At 32.2% G+C, this 24,230-nt stretch overlaps 1 protein-coding gene across 1 annotated transcript in view; it reads left to right on the top strand.

The window, feature by feature from the left end:
* Positions 1-24,230, top strand: part of LOC129975086 (hillarin-like) — a 63,659-nt gene that overhangs the window by 27,041 nt on the left and 12,388 nt on the right. Inside the window, exons 2-4 of the mRNA XM_056087993.1 lie at positions 16,547-16,663; positions 22,792-22,898; positions 23,735-23,912. Coding sequence (XP_055943968.1) covers positions 16,547-16,663; positions 22,792-22,898; positions 23,735-23,912 — 402 coding nt within the window. The remainder of the gene's footprint in view (positions 1-16,546; positions 16,664-22,791; positions 22,899-23,734; positions 23,913-24,230) is intronic.

Raw genomic sequence — 24,230 nt, 5'->3', positions numbered from 1 at the left:
GAACAATACATTTTATAACACTATTTTAGTTGAATACAAGCATATATTGAGATGATGAAATTATAAAAATAAAATTTCATGTTTTCGTTCATTTTTGCTTATTTTAAAGTCCACTGTCCTCTTAAAAGCTTATTTTAATTAATAATATGAATTAGAGAATTGACCAGGATTATACACTTTGTATTTGAAATAAAAATCAATTATTGCAGAATTATTTATTTTATAAAAAAATAGATACTTTCCAACCTCCAAGTAAATACGATTAAAACATCATGCTTAAAAAGAATTATAATATCATTTTGAAATTTTTCTCCAGAAAAAAATATCATTTTTGTCTATTTTTCTTTAATTGAAATTTTATTTACGTATTATTAATGTGATATTAAACTAAATTTTTTTTCAATAATTTTTTCAGATTTATTAAGGTGCTTTTCTGGATTTATCAATTCATTTTCCAAACAATAAATTTTTTTGTGAAATTAATTTTTGAAAAATTGTTAAGCTTGAAAATTCTTTTTCGTTCACTTTGAAAAATGGTTATCATTTTTATTGGTGATTGTAAAAGTGAAGGCGTTATATGTGTTGCCAATTTTTCCTGTTATAATTAAAAAAATTATGTAAAAAATGTTCTTCTGACTTTTATATTTATCTTTAAAAGTTACTTTTTCAATAAATTACTTTGATACATATTACTTATTGAAAACGCTTCAGACAGCTAAAATAATCGATTGATATTCTTAGGGAAATGCCAGGTTTTATGGTACAGACTTAAGAATCATCCGTTTTTTTAAATTCTTTCTTTGTTAATGTTTATTTACATTAAACTAAATGTATCAACCGGAATATATTTATCTAGTTAATGATCCTTAACTAAATATATTAGATTTTGGAATTAAAATGAGAACAAACAAGGGCATAGAATGGAATAATTTATTACTAAACATTTTGTTAGTTGCTGTTTGTATCCTTTTTTTTTTCCCCTGTTAAAAAGAGAGTGAAAATATTTTTTACATTTTTCGATTTGAATCTAATAAAATCTGGGAGTAGCTTATATCTAAATATAACAGATTGAACTGTATTTGTATTCTCAGTTAATCACAGAAATTCATTTTTTTCGAACGATGGATGCATTGCTCGAAGGACTTTAATTTACGGAAATGTGTTGCGCCTGTCTTCCTACACTGAACTGATTTCGATTCCATTGTAAAAGAGTAAAATGTACAATTATTAAAAATTTTCATTTAAGTTTCTGAAACTCAATGGAATCAATCTTCAATCGAAATGGAGAATTTTTGAATGGTGCCATTTTCTTAAAAAATGAAATACACTGTTTCATAAAATGAAAGAGTAACATCAGACAATATCATTTTTATTTTTGAGCGGGAAAAATTTGAATTCTTGGAATGAAAATGAAACTCTTTATAAGGTGTGACTTCTTTTTTTCTCTTCTCTAATTCGAACAGTTTCATTCTAAATATTTGGATTAGTGTAGGTCGGGTTTCCTACGTTTTTACAAAACAAGGCCTACACAAACTTCTGACGTAAAAAGTAGAGGCGTATATGTGCTACGAATGCGACACTGTTGTTTTTCGTTTCTCCGACGTTGTGTTCCTACGCGCTGTTTTTCCTTTCTGCGTGCATCTGCAGTTGCAGCGGATGATGGATGATGCAGCTGCATATTCTACATAAGGTCATAAGAGAATGCACAATGGAAAAATTAATTCGCACTTTCCCATCTGGATAAGAAAGAATAGTAAAGAGTTATTAATTATAATTTCTGAGATTTCCCTGTTGACACATTAATGTAAAGAGCATCCCAAAACTGTATACACGCACTTTAAATACATCGCACATAAACTATGAATGTTAGAAGAATCTCATAAATAAAATTGGTAAATGCGAAGATGAAGTCTTAATAGATGTCAGAAGTTTCTGAGTCTAATAAGGATGATTTAATGATTACATTAATTATAATGTATTAATTAATCTTGTAATTATAAGAATTACAATGAATTTTCATTTTTTATAAATGCAATTTTTTTTTTTTGCATCAGAATTATTATTATTATTCATGAATACTGATTCTAACACTCGTCATGTTTCCTTGTTGACATCGATGATTCATGATTGGCAGTGGTTTCAATCTGCGTGAACCTTTCCTCTCTTCTTCAGGTCTGAACTTGCACCATGCATATATGAAACACTTTAGAATGAAGAAGATGGGTACTTTCAGCATTTTTGATTTAATATCGCCACGTGAAGAGTTATTTCAAAGGAAGTCAGTGATCACTCAGTCTTAAACCGATGAATCTTTTGTGAAGATTCGTTGAAACTTAATATTTTTTGCTTCAATTCGAGTTGTAAAATGTAAGCTGATATCACCCCCAATGGAGGTGCATAGTATCATTTTGAGTTCCGTCGTTCGGCTTTATTAACATTACCTGGATAATAACGGAGAACAATTCAAACACTTTAGGTGACAGAAAAAATTCTGCATTTTCATAAATTTGTGTTTAATTTTTAAAATAATTTATTGCGTAATAGCTATCCAAAGTGTTTTTTTTTTTTTTTTTTTTTTGGAAGTAAAGTTCTGCATAGGGCTGAGTTAAGAAGAGAAACTCTGTTAAATTTTGTTGAAGAAGTTAATTTTGTTTTCAGTATAGTTTTATGGTATTTGGAAGTACTATTTTCCCCCCAAAATTTACTAATTAGTTGAGTCTTTCATCTCAACAGCATTTTGAAGCAATCTTTATTTCTCATACACTGATTCCAAAATGGAGTTGTGCTAGATAAACGAAATTCGGTAGGCATATTTATACATTTAAAAGACGATGACTTTAAATTTCTCACTAGGCGCTTAAGTGTAGTGCTAGTATCGCCACTACGAACATGCAAATCAGGTTTACTTTAAATACTTGCTGTGAAATTTGTGAGCGTTATTTATCAATGAGGTTTGACATAGTGATGCCTTGAGTCACGAATGCCTTTAAGAAGACGAAGAAGCCATTATCAACAGTTCTCCAAGTTTGAACGAAGTTTCTATAGTAGGGCTACGAGGAAATGAATTTCTTCCCCCGATATTGCAAAAAGACTTGGCAGGAATGTATCCACTGTGCATGATAGTTGGCAACAGTGGTCAAAAGAAGATACTGCCTCAAAAATACCAGGTTCCGGGTGGTTACGTGGCACTACTGAGATCGAATACCGCCATGTCCGATATATGGCTGTAGACCCGTTCCAACGACATGTGCGCGTCTGGAGACAGGCACACTTTCCCCTCTCTTGTGGTTTTATTGGGTTCTTTGATGTCTGCAGTTTACCGACAATTTGCGGGAAATTCTGGACTGACGTCCACAGGCGAGGATGGTCATACAATAGGTCAGTTGGCAGATTTATGGCAGATTCATTATTATGAAATACGTAAGGCCACAAGTAGGAACGAGGCTTGTGAAGCATCATAAGGCGCCTATACTAGAAATGTGAACTGCAATTGGCACCTCAATGACACAGCGAACTGCTACAAATCGGTTACTTCTAAGACAGCTTCGAACAGACACCTTGTAGCGTGTATTCCTCTGAAACCAAACCACTGCCAGTTGCGACGTTAGTGATGTCAAGCTAGACCTCATTGGAGGACGGAATGGAGACCTGTTGTGTTTTCTGATGAAAGTCGAATCGGCCTTAGTACTTTTAATGGGCATGTGTTGGTTAGAAGAAGGCCAGGTGAGAACTTTTCTGTGGCCCAGACACACTAAACCTACACCTGTTATTATGGTATGGGGAGGAATTTCGTATGATAGCAGGAACATTCTCGTGGTTATACCACGTGTCCTGAATGGAAATTTGTACTTCATATCTGGTGATTCAACCTTTTGTTTCGCCATTCAAGAGCAGCATTCGAGAGGGTGTTTTCCAAAAGGATAACGCTCGCCCTCATACCGCTATACTAAGCGAACACGCTCTACAGAGTGTCGACATGTTGCCTTGGCTTGCTAGATTACCAGATCTTTCACCTATCGAGCATGTATGGGTATCATTGGATGACAACTTCAGCGTCATTTACAACCAGCATTAATCGTCCCTGTATAGACCGACCAAGTTCAGCAGGCATGAAACTCCGTCCCACAAGCTGACATCCGGTATCTTTACGACAGAATCCATTCATATTTGCCTGTTTGAATTCAACATTCTAGCTGTTACACCGGTTACTGATGTACCAACATTTCACATTTGAAATGACTCCTCTCGCGCTAGCATTAACTTGTGATCTTGAAATTTTAATCAATTAAATATATTACTTAGACAAATGTACTGCCGAAATTGCAATAATTTTTTCTTCGTGTTGGGATTTTTTTTCCGTCCTTGTATTCATTTGTGTACCGCTTGTTTGAATAATATTTCGTAACTTTTTTATATAAAAATCATAAAGATTGAAAATAATATTAGAAAACCATTTGTTTTGCACATTATACACAGCTGGAAACAGAAATAACATATCCAGTACACTTATATATTAGTATAAGCTGCGACATTGAATCAAAAATAAAAACTTCATGAAAATGAAAGATTATCATCTGTCGTAAAGAAGAGTTTAGCTATTTGAGGTCTGTCTCAATTTTTGCATCTTTTTTAAAAATCTTGCAATCAGAGAAATGAGTAGTTTGAGAGCTGTTTCAATTCTTGCCTTGAAATTAAATGAAAACTACGCTATTGCACAGCTGTCTCAATTTTTGCGCTCTGAGAATTATTGTTTCAAATTTCGATGTGTCATCATTATTTTTGTATCATATTATCAAAATATCCTATTATAGGAGAGTTATTTTTGTACCATTTTTAGCATAGAAATATCGTGTTGAGAAGGTTTAGCCGCAATTTTTTTTTTATTATTATTATTATTATAACGCTGTTTAGTTCTATTTGCTTAATTAGTTTTCTGATAAAAATTTAGGACTGTTCAGTTATATTAACAGCAACATTAGGCAATTTTGGGATGGACATCATAATTTTGAACTCCGATGACCTGACGCGGACGACAGCTGAGTTATGTCTTCCTGTCCAAACTTCAGCACCATACCAACGGGAGGACGTTCGGTTCATGGCATCAGATGTAGTGTTCACCAGGCCAACACACACAACAAATCTTCGTTGGATTCTATTTTTCAAGTCTGAAACCCCCGGTACCAGAGCTAATATTGTACCAGTAGGTCACCGCTGCCCTGGTGAAGGTTCAAATAAAATAGAGCAAATATATGACGTAAAACTATTCGTTTGGATTATATATATATATTTTTTAATTCGCCAAATTCAAGTTCAGGTAGACAATTATTGGCGAAACTGTTGAAATTTATTCCTGTGTTGTTCATTTTTACATACATTACATTTCCTTTTTATATACATTGTAGCATTCCTCCATCAATAAAGGATTTCTGATTTAACAAACAAAACTTGAAAAGCAAATTATTTTAATATAAACGGACTGGCAATTGCTTTGACTATGCTATTGTCTGTGTTAGGACTGGTACCTTGCATTTTTTCGTTCTTTTGAGCCATGAGAAAAATAATTATAACGCTTTTTTTGTGCTCGTCTTTAAATGAATTAATTTTAAGAAAATATATATGCAATTTCATATACTGTGCAAATAATATGAACTGACATATGACATAAATAATATGACAGTTATGTTATAATGTTTGGATCACACAAAATCTGCAAAAATCTTATGCCAAATTTTATCCACTAAATTCGTTGCAGTACACATAAATGTCAACAGACATACATTCACACAATTAAAGGCGGCTCTAAAAGTTAATTTTTCGAAGTCGATTTTTTTAGGGGAAGGTCAAAACCTAAGATAGCGATTATTAAATTATGGGTGTTTAAAACTCAGTAGGGGAAAAAAATGCACTCATTATTGTTTTACCGATATAGTGTCAGATCTTGGATATTTGTAAAATTAAAAATTCCAGCAGCAATAAAATTGGCTTTGCTGCTTGTCTCCATGCGGCCCGTGAAAGGAGGGAGAACGTTTTGACTAACATTTAATTGGCACTTTAAAGTGGACATATTGTTTCAGCAAGTACTTTTCATTTTTTAAAAACATTATTTACTATTTATCTTTTTCAAAAAAAGTTGTGTGAAAGGGGATTATGTCCACTCTTTTTTTGATTTTGTGATAATTTAAAATGGTTTTTGAACTATTTGGCCTATTTGAAGAATCCGTTTGCACTTCTGGGATTTTTTTCTAGATGTAAGGTAAATATATTGAATAAGCTTTCTAACTAAATATGAAACGAAAGGAGAAAGGTTGAAAAATATGCTTCAAATCGAGGGATTACAAAGAGTAAGCGTTGAATTAAATGTACAAACTGAGGGTACTAAAAAATATAGTAAAATGTCAGTTAAATATTAGTCAGATATAAAATAACTGAAATTGTATATAAAAAAAATATTCTAAACAGTGGATCGATGATCTAAAAAGTACATCAAGAAAAAATGGCTGTTTAAACTAAAAATGAAAGTAAAGTTTTATTTGTAGGATTTAGGGATTTTGATAAAGGATGCATCAATAATAGACGGTAAGTGACCTTAATAAATGGGGAATGGGGAAAGCTTTGATGTAATGATGTAAAGGAATGGGGAAAGTTTTTACGAAATTTTAAATTACAGGAAAAAGTTTACATTATTTGAGAACATCAGATGAATATAAAAGAAATATTTTGAACTCTAAAGGAAACTTGAAACAGAATTAGTTCTTAAAGATGTTCAAAATGATCCAAAATATGTTTGTGTACTGAAAATCCGGAATAAAGTAATAGTAATTATAATTAAAAATTAACATGTTAAAAATAAAAATTGAAAAGTACTTAAGCTAATTTAATAAATAAATAATTTATAGCACTAAAAATGCAACAATTTTGTAATAAAATCTCAAAATGATGCAATATGATTTCCATGTCAAAACTGAGATAATACTTTTTATTCAATGCATTATGCAACCTCGAGTAAATTGTAGGTCCTAATCGCGCGGACTTATTTAAGAAAACAATTTTTAATTTTTTAAATTTCGAATGAGTCAAAACAAATTCGAATTATAGCCGATATTTTATCCTTTTATTAAAATAAGCGAAAAGGGATTAGAGATTGAATTTGCCATATTTTTCTATCCAGCACAACTAAAAAATGTCACTCCTCAATATATATATATATATATATATATATATATATATATATATATATATATATATATATATATATATATATATATATATATATATATATATATATATATATATATATATATATATATATATATATATATATATATATATATATATAAAAGTCGGTCATTTCGAATTATAACTTAAGCAAGACTTGGCATGGAATAAAAAGTTCAACTGTTACAAATTTGAGAATAGATCTCTGAAATAAATAATCTTTTGTAAAAATCAATGTTAGAAACAGATTTCATTATGACGAGGCTTTTGACCTTTCCAAATTGGGCGTTGACTGGCTTTGGTCAGTGCTTTGTTTGACCTGGTGACCTACATACCGTTGAAAGTGTTTTCGTTTTTCAAACGTCACAGCTTTTTTTTTTTTTTTACTTTGTTAATCCGTAACTTTTTTTTTTTCATGCTGCTGATTTTTTTGTTGGATGGTTTTAATTATGATTTGGGTTTCACTAACGAAGTTATTATCTCTTGTGGTAAGATGCATTGACCCATAAGATATGGAATATTTCAAGTTTTATAGAGATCAACAAGATATTGAAAGGCTCAAAGATTACATCACTTATTAAACTTACAATGCGGTGTATGTCCACAGGTTGTATTTCATTTTTATAACAATTAAATTCTTGCTTTTGTTTAAGCTGGTACTTTAACCCTATCATTTCCGTTAACTGTTTCGGTGATGTACCTCTCATGACACATTATTGTGAAATAAAATATTTCACAAACTTAACATTTAATTTGTCTTTGATTGTATTTAATCTGATTTAAGTTTAGCAACACATTTTAAGACATCAGTTAAAACTGCATTGCTTTAATGCATTCGTGGTATTAGGCAGAGGTTTCACTTACTTTGATATTCCATTATAATTACTTTTAATATAGCTTTACATGCAGAGTTTATTCAAAATAATGGATAACCCATACAAAAAGAATTGTTTTGCACCTAATATGCTGCGGGGACACTTTTGGCTGTTAAAACCGCTTGAATCTTCCTTGAAATCCATATATACAAGTTCTGCACACTAAATGAGATGTTATAACATGTTTCATGCAGAAACTTCTCTAACTCACGGAGAGACGTAGGAAGAGGATAACGGGATTTCACTCTTTCTTCCAAAACAGATCACGGGGCTCTATGATGTTCAAGTCCTGTGATTGGGCAGATAACGGAAGGTGTGTAACCGAGTCCTATTGTTTCCAAAATCATGGTTGAACTATTCGACTTCGGTGAATCATCATCTTGTAGGTGCTATCTCCAGGGGGAAGCAATGTCGAATGCAGTCGGTTGGCCAGAAGAGTGACTTAGCGATTGCTACCTACCTGCCCATGTAAGGTGACATGGAGACCTATTGCAAGCCATGAGATGAGGCCCCAAACTATTACGGAACCACCCCCATGCTTCACTGTAAGAAAGAGGTAGTCTGGGTTGCAGGCTTCTACGGAGGTTCTCCACACGTAAATACATCCCATGTTGGGGAATAGGGAGAAACTGGATTAATCGGAAAACAAAACACGTTTCCATCGATCTGCAGTTCGGGTTTTATGGTCCTTGCACCACACTGTACTTGCCTTTTCCGATATATATCTGTCACAAGGGGTTTTGCAATCGCAGCTCTGTCCCAAATATTTTGTTTATGCAATTCCCTTCGAACTGTTTGGATGGATCTGTAGATGTTTGTTCAACTCAACAGTCGCCATCCTCCGCCTGCCTCTCGCAGTGAGTTTGGTTTTTCTTCCACAGTTCGTTCTATGCTCTCGTGACCTTCGACGTGGTGCCTATTGATACTCCCAGCAGCTGTGCTACTGTGGTTACCGATGCACCAACCAGACGGGTTCCTACTATCTGTCTTCTTTGGAACTAGGACAAATCTCCCATTTTAGCTTCAAGCGAAAAGAAATTAAGCGGACAATAATGCACAATACACTCGCATACACCCTTGGGACTGACTATAAGCAACAATGTAGTACAAAATATCTTGTAGTGGCGTATTTAATTTAGTCCTATACTATCACGTATGGAAGTCACTGTTTATAGTGAGGCTTTTCCATTATTTTGGACAACCCCTGTATGTGCAGATTATCTGGTTAAAACGTTATATATCTTTTTTTTAAATTAGTCATATATTTTTATATCGTATATAATTGTATCATTGTAACAAAAGACATACATTGTACCTTTCTCATTTCGAAATAGATGTTTTTTTTAGTTCTTTAATTAATCTCAAAGCCGAATAAGTGTTGAAGTGAAATACATTTCTGCGCTTAAATAAGCATATAAATATGTAAAAGAAGCTTTTGAAGGTTTCCTGTATTATGTTCATTACTTGAAAAAAAAGAACAAAATTTTATAATTGTATATAATACAATTATTCAGATTTTATTCTGCACTATTACATCACATCATTTACTCTCTAGTACAAGACATAATTGATTCTAAAATTAAATTGTTATGACTTATTTGACATTTCTTGTGAGCATGAATTAAATCAATTCTTTTCTGAAGGTTATTTTAAAGGTTTTTACGAAATTTTCAAGCTTATCCAACGAATATATCTTTCTCAGTGATTTTTCTGCATTACAAATACGTATACTTTGAAACAAGACTTAATTAACTCTTACTATAAGTTAACTTTTAAATTCATAGTAAGTGTAATATTTTAAATTCTTTCTTTAAACTTTGCGTTTTAGTGCTTTTCGAATTTCGCCAAAAATTTACAATAACCAATATTTTACCAAATTTTTATTTAACCAAAATTTCTGTAGATGTCTCCCATGTGAATATGTACTTGGAAAACCGAGTTGCATTTTTGGTAAGCATCTCCTACCTAAAAGAATCATGGAATGCTGGATGAGTTGTGTAACATCTCGTAAAAAAATAGGAACTAATTAAAAATGCTTTTCGAAATAAATGAAGCAAACGAAAAATGGACTTTCTGTTATGTAATTGTTATCAGCATTCCTGAGAATCCTTTGACCTCAGCGGTATATTTATTCCTGAAATTTTGTACTGAAGTCGATTACTAATTTGACCTCGAAGGAACTCAGCTGAAACTATTCAAAGTGATTCCGCTTTAAAGCATCTGCTCCGAAACGCAGCAGCAGAGAGGCAGCTCGCTTGCTATTCACTAATGTGCGCGCCTCGCTGTGCAGCTGCAGGAGACCTTCCGTTAGCTGCTGCTGAAGAACTGAATTATTTCCATGCTTCATTCTCGACTTGCTTGGGGGAGAAATGAGAAGAATGCAAGAGTCTATTGGAGGAAATCATTGCAATTAAAATTAAGGAATATAACCATTTCAACTATCCAATTTTATGCAACCATTTTGCAGTTCGTGCTTATGTATTTGACAGTCTTAAGACTATTGAAAGTCATTAAATAATAATCATAATTTAAATTTCCATCTTTAAAAAAAAAGAAATTGAAATGACACAAGGCACTGTAGATTTCGCTTTATAGAATCAGACTTGTGAATCAAAACTAATTAAACTGGAAGCAGTTTTGGAACAGTTTCAAGCATTAGTGTTTAGTAATTAGTGTAGTAATAGTAATTAGTGGTTTCCTTGAGGGTTATTGAAAAATTCTGCTGTTCCAACAGAGATTGTTCAGTTATGGTTTTGGGCAGCAAATATGTTTTGGTTGATTTTTTGCAGGAATTCCCAAAATTCAATGAAGATCTTTTTTTTTTTCTTTTTTATCACGAAGTCAAAATTTTTTGGCATCAGATGAATTTGTTTTTGCTGGAGCGATGTGCAGTGCTTCCGTCCTACATTTAGCAGCTCAGCTGTTAGACGGGAACTGGTAAATTTTCACTGTATTAGTCCGTGTTCCTCTTGTCTCAATCGAAACAGTGCTTAGGGCGGCGAGAAGGGCGGCTTCTTCTGAACGGAAAGCAATGCATTGAAAATCAGTTATTCAAACATCGCATCGACGACAATCTAATGACTTAAATTGTAAAATATGACGAATAGTTTTAAAAAATTTCAGTTTTCTTTTAAATGCGTTTTTTTTTTTTTTTTTCCTTTTCTTTTGCTAATTATTGGTTTAATCGTCTTCAAATTTCTCAATCCACAGCTGATTTTCAATATAAACATTATCTTTTTTGTAAATAATGATGTCATTAGAATTTGTGAATGTATTATTTATGCGCAGATCTCAGTTTCATTTTTGTTTATTTCATTTTGAGTAATGCGAATGATTAAGTAATTCGATTTATATATATATATATATAAATCGAATTACTGTGTGTGTATGTATATATATATATATATATATATATATATATATATATATACACACACACATAATATAATGTGTGTGTGTGTATTAAATGCCCATAAGCTCTAATAATCCTCTGTGTACTTTTTTGGTTTTTTTTCATAGCCAACGTTATATAAGAATTGAATTCATTTTTTTAAAGAACAGAAACGAACTTTGATCTCCTTGTGATATTCTAAGTTACCCTCTACTTCTTGTAGGAAAGAGACTCGTCGTGACCTGGCACATTTTTAGAATAGACCAGTTTAAAGGTCGAATAGGCTTCTTGGCCAAAGAGTTCAGATTTTAAATCGATTCCACTGACGTTCCAATGTGTGTAATGTCAATGTAAATCATGAAAACTAGTTAAATTATATAAAGAAAATATGGGATGAAGTAAACAGTAGTTTTTTTAACATTGCAGTGAAGATACTGTGAAATGTCTTTTAAAAGAGAAATTTAATTGCAAGTGAATCGATTGAAAATATTTACAAATCATCTGATTCACTAATGCATTTGCTAAGAGTACAAGAAAATGTTCTCATTTAGAAAGTTCCATTCGTGTGGAATCAAAAATTTAATTAAAATCTATCAATTAATTGATAATTAAGAATTCAAAACTCTAGCATGTTAAGAAATAAGTCAAAAGTCAATTGCGAAGTAAGTCCATTTTCTACAAGCACAAAACCAAGAGATGTTAAATAAAGTTGTTTAAAAGCTTGGAAAAAAATTTAACATAATTTTATTTCATTTCTTTTTTATTTATTAAGAATTTTTAAAATAAAATTACATGAATTTTATTCCGAAATTCATTTTTTATGCATTAATTATAAGTCATTACAAAATATTTTTTAACTTTTGGATTTCTTGTTGGATAAAAAATCAAGCTAAGGGAAAATCCGAATCTAAGAGACCTAGGAAGATGGAGTTGATCAAGCATAACTTACATTAAAACGTGAAATATACTAGCCAACTTAATTAAAATAAATGTGAAATTTATTATTATTGACAACTGTTAAAATTATTAATTACCCGGATAGTTAATTTTAATGATGATAAATTATTAAATAATACACTTAGCAAAGTAGTGTTATAATTGCATTTAATATTATTAATTGCAAAAAATTATAGTAATAATTTTTTTTCATGCACTCATTTAAAAGTATGTTTGTAACTTCATGTGACTTCTATTTTTTTGTACAAAAAAACTATACTTTCTTCAGTCACCTGTGGAAACTTTTAGTTTATACTGTGTGGTGTATTTTTTTCCAAAAAGTTTTAATTTACTTCCAGCTGACTGACAATAAAGCCAAAGCAAGTACTTAAAATTTTCGTTCACAGTAGACGCAAAGAAAAAAATGAATGGGGCAGTTTATTGTATGATATTTATGTTTTATAATAATTGAAGATATTTTTGCTGCTGCCATATAATAAAACAGAAATTTATTATAATTGATGCTCTTTGAAAAGAAAACCCGCTTGGCATTCATGATCATCTTTTACCTGTGCATTTTATTTGTAATTCTTTTAGAGTTATGCGTGAATATAGCTGAGTCAAATAAATGAATATATCATCCAGCCGCTTTTCAATATGAAATTTCTGTTTTATGCGTAACCTCTGCTTTATTTTATGCGTAACTGTGATTCGTAACATTATTTAAGCTGGTATCTCAATGTATCCGACCTCGTTCTCCCCATTCAAACGAAAGAGCTGTCAGCAATGATGCGCTTACATATGCATGGAATTCTTCTTGTTTCATTTAATTCGTTATCAATTAATCGGTTCTTTTTGGCTGTCTATATATTATTGAATCCCATAAAACATTTAAAAATAAGGAAATAAAATGATACATGAAGATTTAAAATTTTAAGGTAATAGTTATTGAGCTTTGTTTTTAACAGGACACGCTTTCGTTCCTATTGCCTTGCTCTCAATGGAACGAGTGCGTTGAATCCGAAACCTGGGCTGTGCATCACATGGCTTTTTTAAATCATCTGACGAATCAGTACACCGAAAAATAAGTTTCTTTCTTGTTGGAAGAAATAAGAATGAACCCGCTTGGCATTCATGATCATCTTTTACCTGTGCATTTTATTTGTAATTCTTTTAGAGTTATGCGTGAATATAGCTGAGTCAAATAAATGAATATATCATCCAGCCGCTTTTCAATATGAAATTTCTGTTTTATGCGTAACCGCTGCTTTATTTTATGCGTAACTGTGATTCGTAACATTATTTAAGCTGGTATCTCAATGTATCCGACCTCGTTCTCCCCATTCAAACGAAAGAGCTGTCAGCAATGATGCGCTTACATATGCATGGAATTCTTCTTGTTTCATTTAATTCGTTATCAATTAATCGGTTCTTTTTGGCTGTCTATATATTATTGAATCCCATAAAACATTTAAAAATAAGGAAATAAAATGATACATGAAGATTTAAAATTTTAAGGTAATAGTTATTGAGCTTTGTTTTTAACAGGACACGCTTTCGTTCCTATTGCCTTGCTCTCAATGGAACGAGTGCGTTGAATCCGAAACCTGGGCTGTGCATCACATGGCTTTTTTAAATCATCTGACGAATCAGTACACCGAAAAATAAGTTTCTTTCTTGTTGGAAGAAATAAGAATGAACCCGCTTGGCATTCATGATCATCTTTTACCTGTGCATTTTATTTGTAATTCTTTTAGAGTTATGCGTGAATATAGCTGAGTCAAATAAATGAATATATCATCCAGCCGCTTTTCAATATGAAATTTCTGTTTTATGCGTAACCGCTGCTTTATTTTATGCGTAACTGTGATTCATAACATTATTTAAGCTGGTATCTTAATGTATCCGACCTCGTTCTCCCCATTCAAACGAAAGAGCTGTCAGCAATGATGCGCTTACATATGCATGGAATTCTTCTTGTTTCATTTAATTCGTTATCAATTAATCGGTTCTTTTTGGCTGTCTATATATTATTGAATCCCATAAAACATTTAAAAATAAGGAAATAAAATGATACATGAAGATTTAAAATTTTAAGGTAATAGTTATTGAGCTTTGTTTTTAACAGGACACGCTTTCGTTCCTATTGCCTTGCTCTCAATGGAACGAGTGCGTTGAATCCGAAACCTGGGCTGTGCATCACATGGCTTTTTTAAATCATCTGACGAATCAGTACACCGAAAAATAAGTTTCTTTCTTGTTGGAAGAAATAAGAATGAACCCGCTTGGCATTCATGATCATCTTTTACCTGTGCATTTTATTTGTAATTCTTTTAGAGTTATGCGTGAATATAGCTGAGTCAAATAAATGAATATATCATCCAGCCGCTTTTCAATATGAAATTTCTGTTTTATGCGTAACCGCTGCTTTATTTTATGCGTAACTGTGATTCATAACATTATTTAAGCTGGTATCTTAATGTATCCGACCTCGTTCTCCCCATTCAAACGAAAGAGCTGTCAGCAATGATGCGCTTACATATGCATGGAATTCTTCTTGTTTCATTTAATTCGTTATCAATTAATCGGTTCTTTTTGGCTGTCTATATATTATTGAATCCCATAAAACATTTAAAAATAAGGAAATAAAATGATACATGAAGATTTAAAATTTTAAGGTAATAGTTATTGAGCTTTGTTTTTAACAGGACACGCTTTCGTTCCTATTGCCTTGCTCTCAATGGAACGAGTGCGTTGAATCCGAAACCTGGGCTGTGCATCACATGGCTTTTTTAAATCATCTGACGAATCAGTACACCGAAAAATAAGTTTCTTTCTTGTTGGAAGAAATAAGAATGAACCCGCTTGGCATTCATGATCATCTTTTACCTGTGCATTTTATTTGTAATTCTTTTAGAGTTATGCGTGAATATAGCTGAGTCAAATAAATGAATATATCATCCAGCCGCTTTTCAATATGAAATTTCTGTTTTATGCGTAACCGCTGCTTTATTTTATGCGTAACTGTGATTCATAACATTATTTAAGCTGGTATCTCAATGTATCCGACCTCGTTCTCCCCATTCAAACGAAAGAGCTGTCAGCAATGATGCGCTTACATATGCATGGAATTCTTCTTGTTTCATTTAATTCGTTATCAATTAATCGGTTCTTTTTGGCTGTCTATATATTATTGAATCCCATAAAACATTTAAAAATAAGGAAATAAAATGATACATGAAGATTTAAAATTTTAAGGTAATAGTTATTGAGCTTTGTTTTTAACAGGACACGCTTTCGTTCCTATTGCCTTGCTCTCAATGGAACGAGTGCGTTGAATCCGAAACCTGGGCTGTGCATCACATGGCTTTTTTAAATCATCTGACGAATCAGTACACCGAAAAATAAGTTTCTTTCTTGTTGGAAGAAATAAGAATGAACCATCATCAAACAGTAAAAATAAAAACTGTCTCATCATAATTTTTTCAGAAGAAATTGTAACTTCAAGCTGTTGAGAACGCTTTTTAGAATTGTTGAACATTACTAAATATAAATGAAATAGCTTTAGAATTCCATTATAGGAAATTATCTCATTAAAATTAGAATTATCCTTAGATTATATTCAAAAGCCAATTATTGTTTGTTTCGAAACTATAAATAGCCGTAAAGCTGAAATAGAAATTTCGTATTAAATTATCATACATCAAATTTTACTTGTTTTACAAAGCAGATGATAATTATCAATAAAAGCTGTTGAATTCTTTGTCAGTTCTAGGAAATGAGTTAAAATAAAATTCATTCTCAATGCAGTGGCTGTTTTATTATCGTATTCAAAATTGAAATTCCAATTCAATATACACTATAGTGTATATTATTATGTCATTGATTGCATTATTATAATACTCTTATATATTATAGTAGATTTTGTTTCTTTATTATTTCAAAAGTCCTTTCAATTCAAAATTCAATTCAATTTCAAAAGAAAGTCCTCATGACCCATTATTTTATTTAAAATGTGTATATGTTTCAGACTTGTTTCAAGTCAATGGAATGTTTCGCTTTTATATCTCTCTGCTTTTCTTTCATAAATGACTTCATTAATGAACATCCTCTTGTTTCTTCAAAATAGGACAAAGAAACGCAGACGAAATTGGAAATGAGACATCGTGCCGAGGAAGACGCCCTCTATCGTCAATTTGCGAAGAAGAGACAAGAAGAGGAAGTTCACATCACAGAGCAAATACAGGTGTGTGGAGAATTGTTGCCTTTTTTTGCTTCTTTGGAAGCAAAGACATATTCGAATCAATATTTACAGTATTTTATAAATATTTTTAAATTCAGGGGACAATACATTCAAGCATCCTTTTTCAATCCGAAAAGGCAACCTGAAAGTGCGTTCATTCATTTGTAATCCAGTTTTTTTTATTTTTACGAAATAATTATTATTCATTATTTCATAAAATAATGAATCAATTCGTCAAAAAGTGAAATAAATGAATCATTCTGTACTCATTTTTCTATGAGTTATCCCATTTTTTTCTATTGATTCATTAAAGTTAGAAACTTGCATTATGATAACATTTTTCTTTTCAGTAGGAGGTGACTGTGGATATCTCTCGCTGTGTCTTCTCTGCTTGTTTATTTTGGCAATGTTTCCCCCCAAAACATTGAAAATTTAATAAATTAATTAGATATCTTATTGCCATGCTATGCTTTCATAGTGCATTGCTAGTTAGTTTACGAAATACCTAATGAAACCGAAGTGCCTATTACGCTGTAATTTCATGGCATATGTTTTTTTAAATCGTTATTTGTAAAAAAATGTGCAGTTACGATTTAAGTGCTCCAACGATTTAAGTTCTAATTCAAATCATTATTCGTGCAATTGTTAAAGTTGTGTCTAACTGTCCAGATTAAACCTATCTGTTCAGGTAATGATTCGAAATGAATGATTTTTTTTTTATTCAGCCGTCGTTTTATGATATTAGAAATATTTTTTAAAAAATAATGTTTAGTCAGATTCCACTGTCTATAGAGGAATGGTGTTTTTTTCCGGCAGACTGAATAGGTAGTGAAATATGATTAGCAAATTTGTTGAAATTTTAAATTAAATTTACCATTCTAAATTAGGAGATTTAATTTTTATAATGGTTTTATGACTGCTTTTGTTTGCGCATTGAAAAACCACAGTATCTCTGATAATGCCTTTTTTTTTTCCTTTTAGCTTGACCACACATGTTCCAGAATTGGAACAATTTTAGCATTTATTACGCTTTCTTCGGTCGTGCAAATGAATAATGTCATTCTATAACGCAAATAGACATTTCATTCATGTACACAAAAAGATTTTCCATTCAAAGACACAAATCGTACTCTATATTGTCCACTTTGGAGAAACGAATCTGAATTTTTCATCAGCGAACAAACTAATATTTATAATTTTTCTAACGGCTATTATATTCTAGTGAAAGGCAAAATAAGCGCTCATTTCATCACTTTTTTTATTATATTTGATTCGGAAAAGAATTTTTGTACTTTGGGCAGGCATCATAACAATGCATTTTCCATAAACACAATTCCTCATCACAGCCGGGAACCGAAAGGGTCTAGTGTAAAGCTTCCACTTTGAAGTCTAAAATTCCAGAACATTAACAGAACACTTTGTCAGGGAATTTTGTGGAATGCCTTCTCTACTGTGATATATGAGCACTTGTGCCGATTTCACTTGCTTTATCTTCATCTGACTGCGACACGAAATGGCGATATTCATTTCTAAGTTGTCCTAGCATTGCTTCTAAACGGTCTAAATGAGCTAGAAGTGGCAAAAGTTAGTTCTTTAAATATAGTATGTAAAGTAATTATATTTCTGTGTTAATGGTGAGTAACCTATACGATTGAAAACCACGATTTGGAATGGAAGATTATTACATGCTAGTATTAGTTAGTTGCTAATATTTCAGAAATATGTTGCTCTTATTCAAATAGATGCTTTTTTTTTGTTCTAATGCTCGTGCATTCGACATTTGTTGCTCATCTGATCGGAATTCCATTTCTCACCCTACTCACACCTGTGACAATTCCATCTTGAAGGATTATGGATTGCTATTGGCAGTGAAATTTTAAAACTCTCTGTTTCCTCTACTTTTGTTACCTTGGTTTTTCGTCTCGCTCAGCATTTTCATCTGATGTACGAGATAGATGATTTTCCCCTTTGCACGTCCTACCGACCTTCTACGAGCTATAAATCTGTTTATGACGAGACGGTGGTTTTACTGTTCTTAACAATGGAATTCACTTTTTGCTTCCTGCAGCACAGGAAACAAGAGTTCTTTTCTCGGAATGATCCGAATAAATAATCTAAAACTTTGAAATCTCCAGTGACATGTCTCCATCCGTTGCCATTCATTAGAAATAAATGTTCTAAACTTATTCCTTATTTTTAATAGTCCTATATTTCAAAGGCTCAGTTTCTATTTGTGGGTGATCCCAGAAAGCTTTTGCAGTTTAATAATTTTAACAATTTTATATGTTATTGCGCGCCTGTACACCTGTTTGGCACAGCAAAGACAAATTTGGAACGAGAAAAACCAACTTTCCAATCTAATCTTGTACATGATTTTTTAGTCAACTAAAAATAAATTGTGTATTATTCAAATAAATAATCCTTCTTAGATATAATCCTGAAGTTGGAAACACTATTGTGTATTGATAACTTTTCTTATTACAGGATTAAAAGCTAATAATATACATTTTTATTCTAGTTATAAGTATCTTATTTTATGCAACAACTGTTGAACTTTTTTTTTTCACTATGGATAAATAGCTAGGTAGAAAGGGTTAATCTCAAATTATATTATACAAATTATTGTATGTAAAGTGGATCTTGATATAAGATTGCGCGCTTGGATCTGCACTGTTTCATCTTGATTCTGTATAGAGGCGATGTGGAGGAAAAGAGCCAAATTTCTATTGTGTGCTTCGGTAGAATTCACTTTTGTGGGGTTTTTTTTATGAATAATCTTGCAGCGTGCCTTCTCGTACATAATCTCTAACCTAAGTTCATCTTCGTTTGCCTTTTTCCATAAAATACTTTTCTCATTGATGTTCTTTCTGTTACTAGAAACTCAAACATTACCATTGATCCTTTTATTTTCTATTCTAATATATACTGAATTTGAATAACATATTTGTATTTTCTCTGTCCCAAACTTTTTAAAAGCTATCAGATACTGGCCTAAAGTTGAAAGATTTTAACGTAAGATACCTTACACGACTCTGTTAAAGAAATCAGACACTTGTCTAAGGTTGAAAGATATCTTACACGACTCTGCTAAAGAAATCAGACACTTGTCTAAGGTTGAAAGATATCTTACACGACTCTGCTAGAGAAACTTTCTCTTCTCCTCCGGAAAACACAGCTTTCTGTGCTTACTTATCACGATGATATTTACATGTCCCTTCCCCCCCCCCCCCTGAACCTTAACATCATATATTTAAGATCCATGTTACAAGTTGTGTTTGTGATCCATGGCAACAATTTACACGGTAAATTCTACATGTTATGTTCCAACTTACAGACAGCGTATAGTAGTTATTATTGTATAAATTGAAATACAAAGGAACAACTGAAACAATTTTGGAAAATCCTGAATAGATACAATTCGTCAAAAAAAAAAAACTTTTTAACTAAAAATTACCGTTGCGTTTATAAGCAAGATCTGGATGGTAAGCAATATTAAGTTTCTGCTGAGTACTAACGAATATTCGTGAGGCAGATCAGCTGTTCGCCGAATTACGTTCGTGTTAAGGATCTGCCTCTCCTATTTGAAAGATTAATTATGGTTCCGTGTCTCGGTAGATCAAACTAAGATAGTTGTATTTTTTAAGGCATTTTCTGCATTAGCACTTACCCAACTGTGAGGTGTGCGCTCCATACGATCATAATAGTAAATCCAAACTAAAAATTCAAACAAAAATAGTTCGATATTTTGAGCGGTTGTGCTTCATGTTTGAGTATATTATACCTTGTGTGTCTAATGGAGCAATAATTACTGTTCTTTTCTTTTCACGCTGCATAGCGTCTCGTTTCGGAAATAAAAGTAAGTATTCGATTTCTTTAGTTTCTTCGAAACTTTTTATCAGTTAATGTTTTAAAAGCAAATTTTACTTGCAGTGCATGTTTGCCCTTCTTATGAGATAAGCAACGAAAAACGCTTATTCGCTGAATTCCCGTCGTAATATTTCTGATCCTCTCGGTCAGGCACTGTGACATTTTCTCTCATACGAAGCGACCTTGGGTAGACTTTCCACCAGTGCATGGGGGAACTTTTAGGGTAAACCGCTCCATATTTGTGTTTCGCGTTGAAGGAAAATCCTTTCATCTAGACAGATCACAGCGCACTATTCGTTGGTTGGGAATCATATTTAGCGCACCATTGAAGGACAAAACTTTCTTTTCTCTGAATCGTGTCCATCGAGCATTTACGTGCTAACTTTGTTTTTTGAATGGTTTGATAATTATTTTCTAATGAATTTGCATTTCGAACTGTTCTGTAATGTTAATATAGAGAAAGTTAAATCTGATTTAATTATATTTAAAATGAAAGGTGATAGTATCATTTCTCGTAAATAGGAATAGGTGTAAATGGTTGCAAGCATAAAAAATAAGTACATTTTAAAAATGGGTCTTAATCCTTTTAAAAAAAAAAGAGTAGAAATTAGTTTTGCTTCGTGGCACATTGAAATAGCGAATATTTAATTACGATGTAAAAATTTTAATATAATTATATGTAATTTAATATAATTATATGTAATTATATGTATATGTAATTTGTAAAATTAATTATATGTAAAAATTTTTTTATGCCGAATGATCGGTTGAAACTCAATCGAGAAAGGAAAGGAAAAGATAAACTTTCTACTTGAGTAAGAGTTCGTGAAAGTTCCATCGAGATGGAGAGAATTCTCGGAAACAAAAACGAAATGTCCTGAAAAGTTTCTGAGTCAGTACAAAATTTTTTATGCCGATTTTTCGGTTGGAACTCTAAAAAGATAGTGATGGATTTGCTGTAGGATGTTATGCAGGGTGTCATTGCGGTTCTTTAGCTCATTTCTAAACGATCCACATATACACCCTATTGAAAAAAAATTCCGTAAATGACATAAAAAATTAAAATTTTATGTTCAACCAGTAAATGCTCTGTAACAAATGTAAATGTAACAAAATCACAAAATCTCTCGTCCTTTTAATGCATTTTTAATAATGGAGCATTAACATTTTTAACAAAAAGTGTTCTGTCATCTGAACTGTTCGAATGATGAGGCATTGAATTTCATTATTTGAGATCAACTAACAACACCTTCGGCTTCCATCGATTGTATGATATTTTTTGTGGCAGTCGTCGCAAAGAGATTAAATCATCCCAAATCGTGATATTCAAAGCTTCCTAATTCGGCCAGTTTTCACGTATAGAAGAAACATTTAAAATGTTTGTGTTCCATTATTAGATGCACTTAATAAGTCCGGAAAACCGTAAAAAATGTTAGATTCCTAATTTTTTTCGAGGTAATTTCATAAAACAACCCGAAGGATAATTTCTTACGTTATTTAAGACACATTTCCGATTTGAAGAATATGCCCACCTCTGTTTGCTTAGAAATTAGTTAATGGATCACTGTCTTCGCATGTTTCGCAAGAGCAGGTCATAATTGGCATGGCTTGGAATGGAATGTTAGATGTCGAAGTCATGCCATTTTAATTGATCGCTTTGTGAAAGCAGAGGAGGCGTATGAGGGTTGGGCTGTGGAATTCTCGTGACCGATCGCACCGAGTGATTTAGAGGTGCCATCACACAACTAGATTTCTGTTGACAGAAGCTACTCAGCAAGCTAAAGCTCTGGCGGTGCACAAATGCTTCATGTTAAAAGCCGGATATCTATAGTTGCCTCGTCGATGTCTATCGATAAGACAAACTGATAAGATAAGACATCATCGGCATTTATAAACCACTTAATTATTTAGAAACCTGTGAGGTTTTTACGCTTATATTGCAATTTTTAACTAAATCCATTTGTCATTAATCAACTTGAATAATAGGCGAACGTTTCATTCTGGTGACATTATTGCTTTCTTCAAAGTATGAAATTGCAAATTTTGAAACTAATTCGTAATTTAGAAGTTATCGTTGCGTTGTCTTTTCCTTGGCAAAATGTTGTTATTCATCAGTAATTATCAGAGTTATTTGATGGAGTGAATTCTTGGGAAGTAGTGAACATCTTTCATTTGAATGGCATTGAATAAAATGTTTCCCATTCTGGGGCATACTAATCTCATTCTGTGCTCTGTTCTTAACAAGAATGCTTTTTTTCCCCCAGGAAGAGTGGGAGAAGGAGTTAGAGAAACTGACATCTAAATTCAATTACGAAATCAAGATGAAGAAGCGACGGATCTCGTCCGATGAAGAGAAAGCGCTCACTTTCAGGTAGGGATTCACTTCATCTTTAAATCTGCGAAATCTATTTTATTTGGGTAAAATGACATTTTGAAATCCAAATGAAATTGTTTTTGATAAATACCAGTGAAATGTATGAATTTATTATGATAATAAAATAATTATTTAAAACTATCTTGATAAATAATCATTTGAAATATTACAGAAAATTTGATGAATTCCAAATAATTTCTTTTTATATGCTATTATGCGATTTTTCTAGAAATATATGCATATTACTTTCATTGAATGTCATAATGATCTTAAGCAGTAGGCATAGTTGAAAATATCAAATTTAGTGCTACATTTTTAATTATATGCAACTGAAATCCGTAGACCATTGATAGCATTAAAATGAACGTAGTCGGGGATCACCACCATTTTCCAGATTTCGGTTTCATTATTGTACGTTGTCCTCTGTTTTGCTGTTCAAAAGGGTCTCAATAAACAATACCCAATAGGTCTCAATAAATAGTGATTGATTTTTGAAAAACACAGCCTTCTTGTAATTTTTCTGTACAATGATTACATTCACTGCGCTTCATTTCAACACAAAAGCTTTTGAGACTTAAATTTCGAATCTGTTTCTATACATAAACATCTGCAAACTTTCGCAAACATCATACGGAATTGTGTTCCTTTGGTTCCAAAAACAGCGAATGACGTTTACGATAAGCGCATTTGGTTGACAACAAATCTAATATTATTTAGCCCATTTTATCAAAAATACAAAAAATTTCTGTATCTTTGATAGATTGGACTAGTTTAATAATCATGTGATTCTCAACAAAGTATATCCTGGTAGATAACTGACTTTTTTCCCCCAGACATCAGAGAGAGCGAGAAGACTTGGAGAAGAATATGACCATCAAACTAGACCGGAAGAAAGAATCCCTGACCAGGAAACTTTTGGAGCAAGAGAGGGCCGCCACGGCTGACCTCGTCGAGAAGCACTCCAAAGAAATGTTGAGCTTGATCAACGAAAAGAGAACAGAATTCGTAAGAGTGAGTTTCAAAAAGAATGCAGCAAATGAATTTTAAACTTTTCATGGCCTCTCGCAGGATCACGAAAAGTGCTTAAATTTGAAAACCATTTTTAAGCACCTTAAAAGTACTTACTTTTGAAAAATGGTCCTTAAAAAGTGCTTAAATTTGGAAACCATTTTTAAGCGCCTTAAAAGTGCTTAATTTTGAAAAATGGTCTTTAAAAAGTGCTTCATTTTGCGTTTTGTTTTCCCAAACGTAGAATAAGATAATTTGAAAGCATAATCGTAAAGGTTTGTTTATCAGATATATCAAGAAAGAAAACCAACAAAAGGGAAG

This window comes from Argiope bruennichi, chromosome 7 (assembly GCF_947563725.1).
Source record: "Argiope bruennichi chromosome 7, qqArgBrue1.1, whole genome shotgun sequence".
In the NCBI taxonomy this organism is placed as follows: domain Eukaryota; kingdom Metazoa; phylum Arthropoda; class Arachnida; order Araneae; family Araneidae; genus Argiope; species Argiope bruennichi.
The sequence above is the reverse complement of the archived record's forward strand: the minus strand, read 5'-3'. Positions and strand labels throughout refer to the sequence as shown.